This window comes from Pelophylax lessonae (genome assembly GCF_965119305.1).
Source record: "Pelophylax lessonae genome assembly, chromosome: 12".
Lineage (NCBI taxonomy): Eukaryota > Metazoa > Chordata > Amphibia > Anura > Ranidae > Pelophylax > Pelophylax lessonae.
The window spans coordinates 203,663,137-203,682,986 of NC_138779.1; the positions used below are offsets into that span (position 1 = coordinate 203,663,137).

The 19,850-nt window shown below is 41.4% G+C and overlaps 1 protein-coding gene across 1 annotated transcript in view; it reads right to left on the bottom strand.

The window, feature by feature from the left end:
* LOC309568990 (sialic acid-binding Ig-like lectin 10) overlaps positions 1–19,850 on the bottom strand; it is a gene marked incomplete at its 3' end in the record, with an annotated part of 259,234 nt that overhangs the window by 136,648 nt on the left and 102,736 nt on the right. The window contains 3 exon segments of the mRNA XM_082274753.1: positions 12,612–12,884; positions 13,946–13,981; positions 15,948–16,200. Coding sequence (XP_082130879.1) covers positions 12,612–12,884; positions 13,946–13,981; positions 15,948–16,200 — 562 coding nt within the window.

Consider the following 19,850-nt stretch of genomic DNA (forward strand, 5'->3'; position numbering starts at 1 on the left):
ACAAAACGTTATATATAGTGTTGAGCGAACACGGACTGTATTATTCGTGTTCGTACCGAATAATTGGATTTTTGTTACCCGAACACGGACCCGAAAACTTTACTGTATGTTCGGGTTTAAAATCCGTGTTCAGTCATTTTATTTCCTGTTTTGTATGTAATGGCGCTCTTTTAATGGCGGGCTTTCAACAGCCAATCAACAAGCGTTTAACTGGTGTGCGCCATCACAGCCATGCCTACTAATGTATTAGTAGCTGTGATTGGCCATCTGAAGCATGTGACCATGTCTTTATAAGTTTGAGAGCCCCAGCGCGCCGCGTCATTCTGCTGTAGTTTAGGGACAGAGCACACATCATACGTGCTGGCTGCTGATTAGGGACAGACAGTGATTCTGTGAAAAATTGTGTCCGAAAAGAAGGCAGGGACAGGTCAGAGTGCAGGCAGGGAAAGTTATTAGAGCATTCTAGGGCGAGGCTGGAGATTAGGCAGGGTCAGTCTTCTACATCAATTTTGCTGTGTGGGGGGTGGTGCAGTGAACGATCTTATTGAGCATATTAGGGACAGGCTGGAGATTAGGCAGGGACAGTCTACATCGATTTTGCTGTGTGGGGGGTGGTGCAGTGAACAATCTTTTTGCCCTCACTTGAGCCCACTGAGGAGGTGGAGGGAGAAAAAAAATCTATTTTTATCAGTCTGTTGTGTGCAGCGTTCAGCTATATTTCACTACAGATTGTTGTTCTAATCTGCTATTAAAAAATTAATTTAAAGGGGAATTTTTTTTAAGAGCACTTGCCATGCTCTTAACTACATTTTGCTGCCATTTGCAGCACTCTAGCCCTTTCCATTGGTGTTTTAGAGCCATTTTAGTGCCTGAAAGTTCAGGTCCCCATTGACTTCAATGGGGTTCGGTGTCCGGGTAAAGTTCGGAAAAAGTCCAGGACACGAACACGGACATCCAGGTGTCCGCTCAACTCTAGTTATATATTGTCTGAAAGCAAACATCCTAGAGAATAAAACAGTAGTAGTTCCAATTTTTTATGTCACACGATATTACCACAGAGGTAATATGAAACTCAACATTTCAGATAAAAATAAATTACAGGTAATTTCCGGGAACACAAACGCAATAAGATGACCCAATTTTTGGTAAAATAGAAGATGGGTTTGCAACGACTAAATGATATTCAATATGTCAAACATTAAATCTGTGAGTGTACAAACTTCAGTACCGTATATCTTCTATAGGCAACACTTTAAGAACCCCCTACAGTCATTCATGTAGGGTTATGGAGGAGGTCTGATACTAGAAATATTGCTCTCACTGTGGCGTGTGCGGCCATATGCAACATTTGTATCGCAATAGGCATTTTTATGCATACGTGCCCCCGACACCTGCGTTTATGTTCATACATGTGTGTGTATATGAAGGGTGTTAGGGAGGGGCCTTATTTTTTTTTCAATGGTGGGGGAAATTTTACGTGCAACTATTTTTTTTTATTGAAAAAAAAAAAGATTATTTTAGTGAACTTTTTTCCCCATCACATCGGCGCCGTTACCATGGGTGTGTAGAAGCAATCAGGCGGCAGCATATCTGCTCAAATGCTTCCATCTGACAGGCTAGGAGCCTGCTTGTCAGTTTTACACACAATGCTGGTGGCTGTAGCTGCTGGGAATGTGTGTAAAACCCCCTGTATCTATGTGTGCAAATCAATGCAAACAAAACAATGTACAGTGCCTTGCGAAAGTATTCGGCCCCCTTGAACTTTGTGACCTTTTGCCACATTTCAGGCTTCAAACATAAAGATATAAAACTGTAATTTTTTGTGAAGAATCAACAACAAGTGGGACACAATCAAGAAGTGGAACGGAATTTATTGGATATTTCAAACTTTTTTAACAAATTAAAAAACTGAAAAATTGGGCGTGCAAAATTATTATGCTTTTATGCTTAAACAAGGAGAAGTATATTTCTCACATCAGGAACAAAAATGGGAGAGAGGGGTAGGGCACAGGACACAAAGGCAGATTGGCAGACTCCTTAGACAAAATGAAGAATAGACAGACAGCAGTACAGAAAAAGAACCTTTAAGCTTAGGCTGACCTGGGAGGCAACTACTCTCCCCAGGGTTCAGTCTCCTGTAGCTGTCTGTATTTTGTAGCTTCAGCTGTCCCCTATAGCAAGAACAAGTAACTTGCGGAAGATACAGGAACTCTGAGGATGATTCTCTCTGGATGCTTTCCCAGCCTCTCCAACACATGGCAGAGTCACCTCTGGTACTCCATCTCAGGTCTTCCACCTTTCCTTTAATCTTCCTAGCAGTATGCACTTGCAGAGCACATGGTTAGGCCTCAGACTCCAGGCCTACTCAAACAGCAGCAGTTCCTCACACACCCACCAGAGACAGGGGTCTGGGTGGTAAGAGGCAGATCCCCTGACTTCCTCCAAATAAATAGCCTCTCCCAGCATGCTCCACTTCCAGTGTGATTGGCTGAGAGAAACATAAATATTCATAACCTGACTCACTGCAATTTATCACACTAATGGCAAAAGCAACAGTGCCACCTACAGACAGAAGGGAGAATTGCAGCCAACCAGGGTTAGGAGGAAAATCCAATGATCACAGAACTATATATCAGCCAGGCTAGCTACCACCTAGAACAACTAAATTTACTAGCAATCCTGCTTAGGACAAGGGTGCTACATAACTATTTTTTGAAACCGCTAAATTGATGGGTTTAGGTCCACTTTATGATTTACTGCTGCTTATGGGCTTCAGCAAAATAGCAGCTTTAAGCAAGTAGAAAAAGGAGCAATGCTGGAGGCAATCTACAGCACACGCTAAATTTCGTAGCATATTTATTTTTTGATCAAGTTGTTATAGGTAAGGTTTAATGAGTAAAGATTTCCAAAGTATTTTACTAAAGTGACATTGCTGATCTCCAAATAAAATATTTAAAGGAATTTTATCATGTGACATCACTGCTCTCTAAGTGTTAATTATATTTTATTGGAATAACATCACTGCTCTTCAAATTTAATTTATATTTTATAATGAGAAATCACTGCCCTCAAAATATGAATATAATTTTGTCATGTAACATCACTGCTCTCCAAATAGGAGGCTATATTTTACTTATGTGATTTTGTGGTTTCCATATATAAATTATATTTTGCCATGTGACATCAATACTCCACAAAATAAAATTATCTTTGATCATGTGTCATTACTTTACTCTAAGCAAAAATATATTTTATCATGTGACATTGATACAGTCCAAATATAAATGATATCATATAATCATGATATTTTATTAATAATAATAATAAATAGCGTATATAAAGACATTTTATCATATAAAATCACTACTTTCCAAACATAAACTATATTTTATTATTTGACATCACTACAATAAAAATATAAATTATATAGCATCATGAGAAATGACTGATATCTAAATTTAAATTACATTTTACCAGAGATTATCATTATGCCTCTTAAAATATAAACTATGTTTTAACACTGATGTCATTGCTTACCAACTATAAATTGTGTTTTACTAGAGCAAAATCATTGTTATCCAAGTAAATCTAAGTTATCCAAGTAAATACATTTTTTTAAAAGAGGCATATTACTTGACAAATCTCCAGATTATATACAATATGTTTAAGCTGGGAAATTTCTGCTCTCAAAAGATCAAGAATATTGCAAAGATCTCACTGCTACCAAAAACACTGCAGTGCAATCACTATTCTCCTGATATGGATCAAAATGTTGTTACAGTGCCGTCACTATTTTCTGAGAATGTTATATATTACATATAAAATATATTTAAAAAAATATCAACTCTCAATATATTACTCTTCTCAGTATGATGATCAATATGGTTGCCAGGAGCCGGTTTCCCATTAGGCACTGTAGACATATACCTACAGACGCCCTTCCTAGAGGAGCGCCGATCTGAGATGAAGAATTGCTCCTCTCTTTCCTGGAGACAGTTATGGCCCGGTCGAATGGAGGAAGACTCAGGATCAGTGCTTTATGCAGTCATGGAGCAGCCAGACATCCACAGGACTCAAAATGCCAAAGTGGAAGCTGGTACCCACCAGCAACTCAACCCCACCCCGGACAGCATGGCAGTCAATGGGATCCCCCTTGCTGAATAAGTGTCTGGATGGGGGGATGGGGGCTTTAAAAGGAGAGATCCCTAATCTCTGTCACCCTCAGGAACTGCAACATTTCCTGGTGTGGTGTCCCCAGTCCTAACATTCCTTATTGTGGGGGGAGGGGATGTCACTTGATGCATGGACTCCTAAGGTGTCACCTTGTCTCCCTCAATCAGAGATGCTGCCAGTGATATCTAGTGACACCCCTAATCCCCCACCCGCCACCATAAACATCCCACTGGGGTGACATCTCTTCCCCCCACCAAATAATAATATAATAATAAAGACGTGGGTCACCAGAGCTCCCCCCCCCCACATTGCAAGGGGACCTCTGTTGACCCTGATGTAGAGGGGAACTCTGATGTGGGGGGAACAGTGTGGACTCTGATGTAGAGGAGAACTCTGATGTAAGAGGGAACACTGCCGACCCTTATGTAGAGGCATAGGTGTGCGCAGCCTATTGCATTAGGGTGTGCACCCCAAAGTTTAAATACACATGCATGTGTTTGCCTACATGTATATGGCCCCGGTACATTACTCTCCCTGCTGGCAAAGTGAAATAGAAGTGTGTGGCACTTCTCTTATGGCAGAGCAGGTCCGAGGGAGATCTTTCCCATTTCCTCACTGGCAAACAGAGCGATAATGCTAATGTGCCCTAGGTGATTAGGGTGTGCCCAGGCACACCTGGCACACCCTGTGCGCACGCCTATGTGTAGAGGGGAACTCTGATGTAAGAGGGAACACTGTCAACCCTGATGTAGAGGGGAATTCTGATATAAGGGGAACACTTTGGACCCTGATGTAGAGGGGAACTCTGTTGTAAGAGGGAACACTGTGGACCCTGATGTAGAAGGGAACTCTGAAGTAAAAGGGAACACTGTGGACCCGAATGCTGAGGGGAACTCTGAAGTAAGAGGGAACACTGTGAACCCAGGTGTAGAGGGGAACTCTGATGTAAGAGGGAACACTGTGGACCCTTATGTAGAGGGGAATTCTGATGTAAGGGGGAACACTGTGGACCCTGATGTAGAGGGGAACTCTTATGTAAAAGGGAACACTGTGGACCCTGATGTAGAGGGAACTCTGAAGTAAGAGGGAACACTGTGGACCCGAATGCTGAGGGGAACTCTGAAGTAAGAGGGAACACTGTGGATCCAGATGTAGAGGGAACTCTTATGTAAGAGCGAACACAGTGGACCCTGATGTAGTGGGGAACTCTGATGTAAGAGGGAACACTGTGGTCCCTGATGTAGAGGGGAACTCTGATGTAAGTGGGACCTCTGTGAACTCTAATGTAGAGAGAAACTCTGATGTAAGTGGGAACACTGCGAACCCTGATATAAAGGGCAGCTCGGATGTAAGTGGGAACACTGCAGACCCTGATATAAAGGGGAACTCTGATGTAAGAGGGAACACTGGGGACCCTGATATAAAGGGGAACTCTGATGTAAGGGGGAACACTGCGAACCTTGATGTAAAGGGGAACTCTGATGTAAGAGGGAACACTGCAGACCCTGATATAAAGGGGAACTCTGATGTAAGAGGGAACACTGCAGACACTGATGAAAATTGAAATGTCTGCAGTGTTCTCCTTTACATCAAAGTCTGCAGCATTCCCCTTTACACATGTAAAAATATTTGATCAAGATCAAAGAAAAAAAAAGTCTTATTGTCTTGTCTTTTTTTTCTTTTTTTGGGGGGGAGGGGGGGGGGGGCTTCAGAATTCTCTGCCGCCCTTCAGAATTCTCTGCCTATAGGCTCCTGAGATGTGAATCCAGCCATGGCGGTTGCTTTGTTTCTTCTTCTCTGTAGTCACAACACTTTATCAACTCTACTGACAGAATTTATTCACAAGGTCATTCTGCAGTTTTTTACAGGAAGCAATATAGAGGGTGTCATGATACTCACATCACTTTTTTTTTTTTCTTACATTTTTTATTTGTACAGAATGTCCTACAGTAGAAAAAAAAATACAGAGCATAAGAGTGAGACATATATAAGACATGTATATAAATACAAATGGCTGACATAACATGAATAAGCCAGGACTTTAGTGCTGTAGTATAATGTCATCACACAATTTGGCTATGTAGCCATTTAGAGGGAGTTTTCTAAGTATCCTTCATGCTCTAAATTGACATGTGTGTATATATGTTGCGTGACCATCCTCAACCTATGAAGAAGAAAAACACGTATCAACCAAATACATACATACATTTTAAGCATTTGTGGTATTTAGCACTGTAATATTATACAGAAAATAACAAACTCCAGTTTTTTTTTTTTTTTTTATGGTAAATAATAGGCTTATTGTGGTTAAGAGAAAAATATGCAGCTTTTGATGCAATGCTCATCCTTTCCTAGGCTGTGTCCCCATTACAGTCATCGAGTGCCGGTTGTCTTCTGGGTTGGCTGATGCTCAGCATCATTCATCCCACTTCTTTTGAGCCCAAAGTTTCAAGACTCTGCCTCCTGAAGGCTCATGATCAGGTCACCTTGCGTTCATAGGGGAATTCCACTGAGTATTGGCGGAATACATTATCAAGACCCAGTGGGGTAATGGGGTCCCAGTGGGGTCCCAGTGGGGTGAATGGGAGGGAGGTGGACTTGGATATTATGTGACAGCAGTAAGTAAAAGATATGTACTGTGTACAGATTTTTAAAAAAGGTGCACAAAGATAGTAGAAGGCTGAATCTGAGCTTAAAAAAGGATATTCAAATAGAAACTTTACAGTTTACCAAATATTCTATGATAAAAATTGAAAAAAGGTGGGGTAAAAAACAGCAGCACCATAGGTGGCTAGGGCAGTGTGGTGTCTAAATCTTTTGTGCCCAATCTATTTGGCTATTTCTTCTTAGATCTAAGCAGGTGCCAAATCTTCAATATCTCACAAGCTTGCTCAGGTTGAACAGCTGATGCCTCCAGGAACCCTGATGAAGGACAAGTTAACCTGAAATACGTTGTTTTTTCTTCTAAATCTTCAGTCGTGTGCAATAAAAATGTAATTGACTCACATTATATATGTGGTGCTCTTACAGAAGTTTAGAACTCATGTAATTGCACACACAGTCCAATCATACAGAAATTGTAAAAGCCAATGCACACCTCATATACAGCTTCCATCTTTTTAATTTCCAGTTTTGGTTCTGAATTTACATGACCTTAGCAAGAAAACAAACAATAATCACAATACACATCAATGTTTTCAAGATTAAGTCCTTATAAGCATACTAAAGGTGTTAAATACTCTAAAAGTAAGGGTTCATTTAGACGGGCACTCACACTCTTCCTTCGGGCTGATCCACTGTTTTCTGTGTCTGCATTTGCCTTGGAGCTGTGTAAAGGCAACCTATAGAAGTGGATGCAGATGTAGTGGCTGCACAAACATAGTCTTATGAAAAAAATTGGTATGCATGCAGGAACGGGTTACACTGATCCAAATTTAGACACTTTTCATTTGGATCCATGTACCCGGTCCGGCATGCATGTAAAATTTTAATATGTGGCTGTGTCCTTGCAGCCTTGCTTCTGCATCCAGATTGTAGCCCTGTTAAGGGACACGTTTCACTGGTGGTAAGCCAAAGTTTTATTTTGTGGGATCCTGTTTCCATGCCTCAGAGATCATTCTCAGATCATTATATATTCCTTTAGAGCAGTGGTTCCCAAACTCAGTTCTCAAATACCCCCAACATGTTATGTTTTCTGGATTTCCGTCATCTTCCACAGGTGCATTAAGGCCTGGTTCACAGCTATGCATTTTTCAGTGTTTTTTCAGTTTTGCAGAAACTCGCTACAGTCCATTTAACATGGTTTCCTATGGGTCACGTTCACATCTATGCATTTTATGGAAAGAGCCAGGGACCAGGGTTGTGTTTTTAGTTCCATAGACTTCAATGGATCAAAAACATGTATTAAAAAATGCAAAATGTAACTGGAATATGCATCAACTACAACCTGCATAGGTGGGAACCAGGCCTAAATCAAAATCAATGACTTGGTATTTTTTTCAGATGTATTATTTAACCACTTTAGCCCCAGCCGCCGCAGATGTACTGAGGCAGGCTGGCGCTCCCAGGCAAAAGCCCTTACATGTACGGCGCTCGCCTGGGAGGAGCTAGGGGACGATCACGCATCGCAGAGGCGTGCTCCCGCCCCTGCTCGTCAGCGGGGAAGCCAGTGCGTGCGGCAGGCGGCTCTGCGGGCCGCCGGCCACTCGCGATCTCCCGCCGCTGACAGAGAAGGATGGACATCCTTTACATCAGCCCGCGGCTGATGTAAATACAGCCATCCGTACTTCTCCCTGAAGTTATCACAGCTGTCATGTGATCCTGCTATATTGGATCGCATGTCTCTGTGATGACTTCACAAGCCACGCCCCCCACAGTTAGAATCACGTCCCTAGGGTCACATTTAACCCCTTGATCACCAGTACTGTTAACCCCTTCCCTGCCGGTGTCATTTTTACAGTAACAGTGCATATTTTTAGCACAGATTACTGTAGTAATGTCACTGGTACCCCCAAAAGTGTCAAAAATGTCAGTTAGGGGTCCGATCTGTCCACTGCAATGTCGCAGTCCCGCAAAAAATCGCAGATCGCCGCCATTACTAGTAAAAAAAAACAAAAAAAATGACATAAATCTTTCCCGTAGATTGTAAACGCAATAACTTTAGCGTAAACCAATCAAAATACGCTTAATGCAATTTTTCTTACCAAACATATGTAGCAGAAAACAAATTGGCCTAAAATTTAAAAAAATTTTGATTTTTACATTTTTTTTTGAGAATTTGAGAATTTCATATAGCAGAATGTGAAAAATATTGTGCTTTTTTCAAAATTTCGCTTTTTTTGTTTATAGTGCCAAAAATGAAAATCGCACAGGTGCTCAAATACCACCAAATGAAAGCTCTATTTGTTGGAAAAAAAGGACGTCAATTTCGTTTGGGTGCAGTGTCGCACAACTGCACAATTGTCCGTTAAAGTCACGCAATGCCGAATCGCAAAATAGGGCCTGGTCATTGAGCAGCCAAATCCTCCGGTCTGAAAGTGGTTAAGAATAATTCCCAAAACATGGCCTTTATGGGGTACTTGATGACTGAGGGTGGGAACGGATGCCTTAGAACAGGGATCCTCAAACTACTCCTCCAGCTGTTGCGGAACTACACATCCCATGAGGCATTGTAAAACTCTGACATTCACAGACATGACTAGGCATGATGGGAATTGTAGTTCCTGAACAACTGGAGGGCCATAGTTTGAAGACCCCTGCCTTAGAAGATCAGCTAAGAGCTTAATAATAATGTAAAAAAGCAATGCAAAAACATGTTTTATTATTTCTCAGTATTCTTCTTTAAAGCTGAATTTAGGGTAAAATCAAAAGTGGTGCTTTCTTGCATTGGAATGGTCAAAGTAATGTTTTTTTGTTATCTTTATCCTTCACTCCCAAAGGCCTCCTCCAAGCAACATGACTGGTCGCCTGACGCTGCTTCTTTTTGGTGCTCCATTATTTACAGGCAGTCTGACATCATCACGTATAATGTATGGCCAATGATTTTTTATTGTATTTGAAAACACTGAGAACCTGCTCACAACTTGGAGCATCAAAGAGAAGAGGAGAACACCGTCTGCCGGAGGTTAAAGAATAAATAAAGTAAAATTTCTATTTATGCTACCAAAAGAGAAAATAAGAAATACATCCCTTTTCTGTAGTAGTGTGAATCTACAAAATAAAGTTTCTTATTTACAGGAAAATATAAATATTTTAACTTTTTTTTTTTTTACCAGACTGTCTTTTCTTCCTGCATGTTACAAAACCAAAGATTCCCAGGCCAATTAAAAGAAGGATGCCGATAATTGTGGCAGGTAACCAAGCAGCCATATTGGAGTTTGAAGGTTTGGAATCTGTAAAATAGAAATGCGGGCCACTTGAACTTTTGTCATAGTGAGACATTACTAACAGAAGTGAGGAATTAATCCATTCATGTCCACAATCTATATATATATATATATATATATATATATATATATATATATATATATATATATATATATATATAATGTAGGGTGGGGATTTATTTAGAACTTTCCTATCTTTGAAAGCCACCTGATGACAGTTTGTGTGGTTGGTGGCACTAAATCCAAGCTCTAGTCCCCACTGACCATCAAGGCCGGCTATAACAAGCAGGCTGAAGTCTTTAGCCCTCACTACTAATGTACTGCAGCCTGAAAGTGGCAATGTATTTCTATTTAATACTGCAATTGTCAAATGCAATTACAGCATTTAAAACCTAATAAATGAAAAAAATATATATATTTTTTTACTGATGCTTCTAAAATTGTCACAGGCATCTAGCCTTAATATTCCCTGGTTCTGAAATAAAGGGAGAGGGCTAGATATGCACCCTAATAGATTTTATAAATTGATTTGGAAGATTAACATTATAAAGTTTGTAGGTACTCATGCTGGTTAATTTTGTAATATGCAAATGAATAAAAAAAAAGGCTGTTCATAATAGCAAGGCCACTTCACAGCATACTGTATTACCTGCAGTCCTAACTCCTCTAAATTGATGAGAGTCTCCACAGTGGAAACACATGCATTCTAACTGATAGATAGGGGGCAGGTAGGCCTGGAAGTAGCCCAATCCTCCTTAAAGGCACAGGGGCACACTGGACGCCCAGCACATAGTACAATGTCAGCAAAGGCATCCAGTGTGTCCCCTCACCAGATGAAGGCCAGTTATAGGTGGGGGCAAGGGCCATTTTGTTTGTTATCGATGTCTACTGGTGAGGGGACACATTGGATGCCTTTGCTTCCATTGTGTTATGTGCTGTACGTCCAGTGTGCCCCTGTGCCTTTAAGTAGGATTGGGCTATCTCCACCCTCCCTATCTATCCATTAGAATACATGTGCTTCCACTGTGGATACTCTCATAAGTTAGGACAGCAGGTAATACAGGGTGCTGTGAAGATGGGATTTCCCATTACTTTGCAAACATTGAATCTTACACCCTGTTGTGTCTATGAACAGGAAGTGAAAAAAATTCACTGAAAGAAAACAGACAGCAAAAAAAAAAAAAAAAAGTTGAGAAGGACTTTAATCAGGGATGACTTGGGATGGCCATTAGGTCATGAGTTTCTTTGTGTATGTGTAGCTGCAGGGCAGGGAATTCCCCAGCCACAGCTGATTAGACCAATGGGGGTGCAATCAAGTAATAGCTTCCCAAAGGTTCTACAGAACCTGGGCTTGGACCATATTTGGACTGAACCTAGTTTGTCCCCAGTTCTAACAGTTCCCTACTCAATCTAAAACAAACTGAAAAAACGGTGGCTGTATATACAAACAAAATGGCCCCTGCCCCCATCTATAACTGGCCTTCACAGCAAGGAGCACATGGAAGGGCAACGCATGCAAGACAAAACCAGAAAAATTCCCAGCTCAACTCACCAACCAGTCTGCTTACCAACCTAATTAACCTGTCTAACAGTATCCAATAACAACAATGGTTTAGTTAGCACACATTTGCAAACACATGCGTAAGCTGCAAGGCCACTTCACGGCACCCTGTATTACCTGCAGTCCTAACTCCTCTAAATTGATGAGAGTCCCCACAGTGGAAGCACATGCATTCTAACTGATGTATAGGGGGCAGGTGTGCCTGGAGGTAGCCCAATCCCCCTTAAAGGCACAGAGGCACACTGGATGCCCAGCACATAGCACAATGGCAGCAAAGGCATCCAATGCGTCCCCTCACTAGGTGAAGGCCAGTTATAGGTGGGGGCAAGGGCCATTTTGTTTGTTACCGATGTCTACTGGTGAGGGGACACATTGGATGCCTTTTCTGTCATTGTGCTATGTGCTGTACGTCCAGTGTGCCCCTGTGCCTTTAAGGAGGATTGGGATACCTCCAGGCCCACTTGCTCCCTATCTATCCATTAGAATCCATGTGCTTCCACTGTGGAGACTCTCATAAGTTAGGACAGCAGGTAATACTGGGTGCCATGAAGTGGCCTTGCAGCTGACGCATACTGATAGACAGGTTAATTTGGTTGGTAACAGACTGGTTGAGCTGGGAATTGTTCTGGTTTTGTCTGGCTTTCTATACACTTTTTGGTGGTCTTGTATGGTGCAGTAAGATTTAAAAGGCTTCTGTGGATTATGGAAGCTCCTTTCAACTATCCTGGACTTGGTCCTGTGCCAAAAGGTCCCCTTACTATTTTACATTTTTTACAGAAAGAAGAACAGACAGGGTATCTAGTGGGGGGACCCTCCCACTATTCAGTAAGGAAGAAACAAGATTTAGGATCTGGGTGTATCATGAGTGCTTGGGGCATTTGGTTCATTATTTTCTTTTAATTATTGGGGCAATGTTGGGGTATTTTTTGTGTCTGTGGGAGGAGAGTGTTCCATGCCAGACTTCAAATTCAACAAAAAACACATTTACTTACATTGCACAATGATATTGATGGTTTGATTATTGGCCCCAAGATTATTGTGAGCCAAGCAGTGATATTTATCTGCTGCACTGGCTGGTATATCACTCAAATAAAGCATAAGCTCACTCCCATTGCCTTTGCTGAGTACATTCTTCTCTCCCTTCATCCAAGTCACCTGAGCTCCTGGGTTACTGTCCACTGAACATCTCAGAGACAGTAAGCTTCCTTCTTGTACTGTCACTTCTTGATTTGTTGTATGATTGGTACTGGTGGGGTTTTGTAGTTCTGTAAAATTAATTAAAACAATTATTAAAGAGGTCATATCTGTAAGCCCCCCTCCATTCTCCTGATACTTACCTCTCGAGTAATCCCACAACACTCCTTTATCCATTGCCAGAACCAAACTACACAGTGCTAGTATCAAAGCCTAGAGGAAATGGTGACATCACTGCCTTTGTCATGTGATAGTGCCCAAGGCTATTGATTTGATGCTAGACCTGAGCACATGAGAGCCGTTCACAAGCTCCCCCATACATGGAAGTACTGGCTATTTTGTGCCAGCTATGCCAGATGAAGATGTGATAGGGGAATCACTGGAGTGGGGAGTACCAGTGGGTTGGGAACTTTCCAAAGGACACCGACAATTGACCCTACATCTTCTAGATAGGGATTCCTTTGCCACCCCTATCTAGTCTCCCTGTCTAGCTGCCTCAGCCCCATGAACATAGAATCTCTCCTACATGGAGCGTTGTATCTTGGATAGAGCACCTTGGAATGCAGACAAGATTACACACCTGTCTTAAAACTGGAGCACACCTTCCTTCTGGCTGATGCACTGAGCTATACCCAAGCCTTGCTTATAACTTGTGTACACACCTGAACACTCACACAAACCTGCAGGTCTTCCGTAAGACCTGGACATAGAATTGAAGGCCTCATCCCACCAAAGACACTTTGAAGCCTTCAAGCTCCAGGCCCCGATCTGGGACAAAACCCAGAGAACACAGAGAATCTCCATTCAAAAACAATGCTCTGAAGCTTTGCACTCCACCATACTATGAATCCTGTGTGTCTTTTTCATATAATCACACCATAGCAGGGCATAGCACTGTCACAATATATACAATCTACACTATACTTTCAGTTTATTGGAACTCATCAGTGCATGCAGAATTATGGTGGCCATCATTAAGTTTGCACTAGATTACTTTTTTATTCTCTTCAGTCCATAGAACACATCTCAGATTTACCAGATTTAACCTATGAATAAAATAATGCATTTGGGGGGAATGGTGTTTGATTTAGTCTTCCAAGTAAAGTGAAAAAATATATGAAATGTACAATACCTGGCATCTCAGTGGTAATAACAATGGCAGGTGGATCTGAAATATAAACCAAAATAAAAGTAAACCAATACACATTGAGACAAAACACTCACATTTCAATTGGATGATCAGCATTGTGTAACTTACTTATCATCTGGCTATCATAGCACAATTTAAAATTAAAAAGACATAAAGGGGAATAACAAAAAGAGAAGGGAAAAGGAGAAATAGGAATCAAGGGGGGATGGGAATGGGAAAGGAAGGGCAGAGGTATCCAAAAATGGAGAAGGGGGAGAGCAGGGAGGGAAACTAGGACCCCATCCTTCTCCACTGTCAGGGGACTATGTGTCTGTGGACAAGGCTAAGTCATGCACTTAGAATATCCTTCTGTTATCACGAAATGATAGCAACAGGATACATTTTTCCTAAATTTGGAGGGTGTATCCCTAGCTTGGTTTACAAGCTCTTCCATTTCTGCGGTCTTCTGTATGTGTCAAAACCAGCCTGTTATGATCAATGGGGCCGGAGCTCGCCTTTGAGCTGGAATGACCATCTTGGGTGCATTCACAAGGTGCATGACTAGGGAACAAAAATAGATTGTGGGATAGTTGAATGGTGTAGAAGGAATTGAGTAGTTAAGCGAGGAAGTAGTCATTTGGTTCATAAGCGGATGAACTTCCATCAAAGAAAAGTTGGATTAGTGGACACGGCCACCATATGTGTAAAAGCGAACCCACCTCCTTATTACAATGCCATCACAGGGGAGAAATTGAAGGGGAGATCTAATGTAGTTTAGGAGGGGTCTTTACTAGAGTTGAGCGGACACCTGGATGTCCGTGTTCGGCGGGTTCGGCCGAACTTGAAAAAAAAGTCAGAGTCCATGTCCCGGACTTTTTCCGAACTTTACCCGGACACCGAACCCCATTGAAGTCAATGGGGACCCGAACTTTCAGGCACTAAAATGGCTCTAAAACACCAATGGAAAGGGCTAGAGTGCTGCAAATGGCAGCAAAATTTAGTTAAGAGCATGGCAAGTGCTCTTAAAAAAAAAATCCCCTTTAAATACATTTTTTAATAGCAGATTAGAACAGCAATCTGTAGTAAAATATAGCTGAAAGCTGCACACAACAGACTGATAAAAATAGATTTTTTTCTCCCTCCTCCTCAGTGGGCTCAAGTGAGGGCAAAAAGATTGTTCACTGCACCACCCCCCACACAGCAAATTCGATGTAGACTGTCCCTGCCTAATCTCCAGCCTGGCCCTAATATGCTCAATAAGATCGTTCACTGCACCCCCCTCCACACAGCAAAATCGATGTAGAACACTGACTCTGCCTAATCTCCAGCCTCGCCCTAAAATGATCTAATAACTCTCCCTGCCTACACTCCAACCTGACCCTGCATTCTTTTCGGACACAATTTTTCACAGAATCACTGTCTGTCCCTAATCAGCAGCCAGCACGTATGATGTGTGCTCTGTCCCTAAACTACAGCAGAATGACGCAGCGCGCTGGGGCTCTCGAGCTTATAAAAACATGGTCACATGCTTCAGATGGCCAATCACAGCTACTAATACATTAGTAGGCATGGCTGGGATGGCTTAAGGCACACCAGTTAAACGCTTGTTGATTGGCTGTTGAAAGCCCACCATTAAAAGCGCGCCATTACATACAAAACAGGAAATAAAATGACCGGGTAACAAAAATCCAATTATTCGGTACGAACACTAGTCTTTACCATTTCAAATGTAAATTGATTAATTTGAATATGAGTTGATTCACATAGAACTTCAAAATGGCTGTTTTATGTTTTCTTCTTGTAAGAATTTACACCAGTATTAAAAATGTTTTGGTCTGATGCCCTCATTGGAGTCATAAGAAAAAATAACTTGACAGGGATTTTAACCCTCTTCTACTATATCTCAAGCTAGAAATAGCTTAGCTTTAAACATTTTAGCAGCTGAACTGTTTGTTTTTTTTTTTTAATATAAATTCTCAACCACAAGTTCATATTTTATACTCACACTGAACAAATAATGTGATTTCATTTTGGGTATAATTTTTGAATGGTGAGAAGGTCATCTGACAGGTCAGTGAAGTTTGATGGTGACTCCGGGTGGGGACAAATGTCAGGTCTGTTGAATTAGTCCATATTCCCGACTGATTCACCCATGTAAATAGTGCGTTGGGGCAGCCTCTCGGTGCAGTACATGTTAATGTCACTTTTTTACCTTCAGTCAGAATTCCAGGGTCCGAGATGACAGGTTTTTCATTAAACTCTACAAGAAGCCCCAACCCACAAAATATTAAAAATGAGTTTTAAGAACAAAAGATAATCAACATTTTGAAGACATTGTAAAGATTTAATATTAAATAAAAATAGATGTGTTTCTCTTATTGGTACCCTCAATTAAAATGAGTGTTATATGTCAATAAAGCATATGCCCCATTAAGGCCCCTCCCACTGTTGGTGCAATTTGACCACACCCTTCCGACCATTTTTGGGGGGAATGAGAGGGGGTGCAAAAAAATAGCCCCAGGATCCAGATGTGCTAGGTGCCCCACTGCAGGAACATTTTAATGAGTAGAACTTTAAAGGGAACTGTTGGCGTTTGTGGGCAGTAAACCTACCTGTGACCTGTACAGTTATAATTTTGGATGCATAGCTGTACTTCTGTTTGTCATCTTCAAATCTGAAATAATACTTAGCGGAATCTTGCTCTTTGGCATCAGTTATCATCAATGTGCAATCTCCATTATCAGGATTTCCCATCAGCTGAAAATTTGGCTTTGTGCCAACAATTGACTTATCATTAGAGGCTACAAATTCATGGCACAAAGTCTTCCAGTGACCTCTAGACTTGATAAAGGAATTCATGTAATTTGCAGTAAATTTACAAGGAATCGTGACACACAGACCCTTCTGGACAGTGACAGTCTGATTCACCTGGATAGAATAGCCATTTACTTCCCCAATATCTGAAGGAGAAAGATGAGTAGAAAAATGTTATAATATACTCATACAACATTAAGAAAATATGAGTAAAGGCAAAGCTTTTTTTTGAGGAAAGGTTAGATCATCTGTCACGCTCTTATTACTGTCTGTATCATAGGAAAGGAGATTGACCCTCTATTTGATTTGGTGCTCATTGTCACTCTCAGCCTCATACTGCACAGAGATTTTCCAGCTCTCTGGACCACAAGTGGCAGCCGACTGAGAGTTATCATCATTGGGGCTTGGTGAACTCTGTTGTTAACTCCTTATATATACAAATCATTTCCACCACATATTTGTTGGAAACACAAACCATTCACAATAATGACTGCAAGAAGTCTGACAGTTGTCAGACCATTGGTATGACCATGGTGCTCTCAGCTCTACCTTACACTGGCAGAAAAAAAAAGTTATATTCAGGAGACTTCCCTTAACGTTCTGTTCCCAGAAACACAACATGATGTTAGAGTAAATCTAATTTAGAGAAAATCACCCTTTAAGACAGCGGTCATCAGAACACATATCTCAGTTGGGAGATTTCCTTTCACTGCCTGTTCCCATAAAAAGTTTAAAATGTACGTGGGTGGGGCCAACTTGCCCCGCACCCATGTGGGGTACCTCTCCTCTCGTTTATGCACTAATCAATGCCAGGGAGCATTCACGTGAAAGTCACCAATAAGGCAGAACTCCGGCTTAGAGATGAGCCGTACATGTGCAGTGAAGTGTTCCGTCCCAAGTCACAACACACCTTCTTCTGTATATAATGCATTTAGAAGGGACACTGCTGAGCCTATAGCTTCTCCCCCAGTCCAGCGTAACTCGGCCACCTCACACTCAGTAATAGAATGGGGTCTCGTTGTGCATACTAGACTTCATGTGTGTTTTTAAAGGAACACATTTAAAAAACAAACATATTATATTTAACTGCTCTGTGCAATGGTTTTGCACAGAACGGCTCAAATTCTCCTGCCAGCAGTCCTGGCTCCATCCACCTGCTGAGTGCCCCCAATAGCAAGCCTCTTGCTATGGGGACATTTGAGCAGTCTCGCTCCCAAACCACCCTCCTGTGAATGGACATTGTCCATTCACACACACACACACACAGCGTGGCTTGGCCCCGCCCCCACTCTCTCAGCATTGGCTCACTGGCTGTGACTGACAGCAGCAGGAGCCAATGGCTCTCATTGCTGTGTGAGCCAATGAGGAGAGAGAGACCTGGGAGAGCTGCTACTCTAATGCACATTGCTGAATCCAGATGGGGCTCAAGTTAATGGGGGCTGGGGGGTGCACCCACAATGTTTTTTACCTTAATACATAGAATGCATTAAGGTAAAAAACCTTCTGCCTTTACATCCACGTTACCTCCTTCAGCTCTCCGGTACCATGCGGCAAGGTACATGAGTCTCCATAGTATTGGTTCAGTCCTGATTGCTTTTTGAGGAACCGTCGGCTAGGGAAAGAGGCAGAATACTGCCTTCCTCACTACCTGAGGATCTATCACCTATGCAAGGTACCACACATTGACCAGCTGCTATACACTGTAACCAGTTTATTGTTACCCATGACAACCACTCCCCTACACCTACTCTTTGTAGTAAAGAGTTAACCCTTCGTAGTGACTTTCTTATTGTACCCCTTAAATGCTTTACAGGTCTTGTTCTTCTGATACGCCATGTTCCACCATGCACCCCTTTAAAGTAACTTCATACCAGCCATTTGAACAGTTCACAAACTTTTACTGAATGTTTCTGCGACTATTACAGTTTACAAGGCACACTTGGATCTCCGTACTAACTACGCTGTGGCTGCCAAAAATAGGTGTAAGTCCAAAACTGGCAGAGTCGTTTAGTGGAGAATTCCTGTAGGGTAGAAGACAGACGATGCTATGGGCTACATCTTTTCTGGTGATCTAGACCTTCCTGTCAGTACAGTTGGCAGCTCATTGAGCCCAGCCTTCCTCCTTTTTCTATATACAGTAAACCAGGGTGGAGGGCAAGACCAAAAAATGCAGGAAACTGACAGACTTAAACCCTTACCTAACCTGGGCTGCTAACTCTTGTTTACCAACAGCACACTTAGAAGGCACCTGGCTACATGTAGACTGCATTACATAACATTTTCATTGAGTATCTATCCCATAAACAAATTTAATGCATTGCAGCTTAGCAGTACTTAGAGATGGTGGCTGCATTCCTTTTCTTTTCATCCTGGTTTCTTTTCTGTATTTCATTTGGTAATTCTGCCAATAACAAAACTCTTGTTCTGTGATGCCAATGATTACTTATTTTTCTGAAAAAATAATTTTTTTCTGGGTCAGCCCCGCCCTCCTTCTCCATGATTGGATAGTGTTTTTTCAAACATACCATATCACTCAAGGTAGTGTCCTTTCTACCTATTTTTTCTTTTTTAATATATTAAAATTCAATTATTTTTAATTTATATCCTGTTATAACTCAGATTATCAATTTCAGATATACAACCTGTATTTATTGCTCCTTGAATGTACGGAGGTCCAAGAAACGCGTTGAGCCTACAATAACTCATATGTATTTCCAAGTTTGATACAGTTAGAGAATGTGAGCTTACAAGGAGCATGATGTTATATCAAATTTGTTATAACTCTGAGAGATCCTAGTTTGATCCGTGTGAAATTGTATTTATACTTATTTGATGTGAATTTTATAAGCTACTGTATGCCATTTCTCTGGATGTGTCCTTATCGGTTGTATATGTGATTTTTAATAAATCTATTACTCATAGTACAGTCCAGTTGAACTCATTTAAAGTCCCAATTCTTTTCTTTGGTTTTCTCGCATACTTATTTTTCTGTATTCATAAAGGCAGCTATGTCTGTCATCCAGTCTGGACTGCCTTTTTTCATATCCATTATATGGGGGTGGGAGATTGTAGAAGAAGATAATATTGTTTTCTA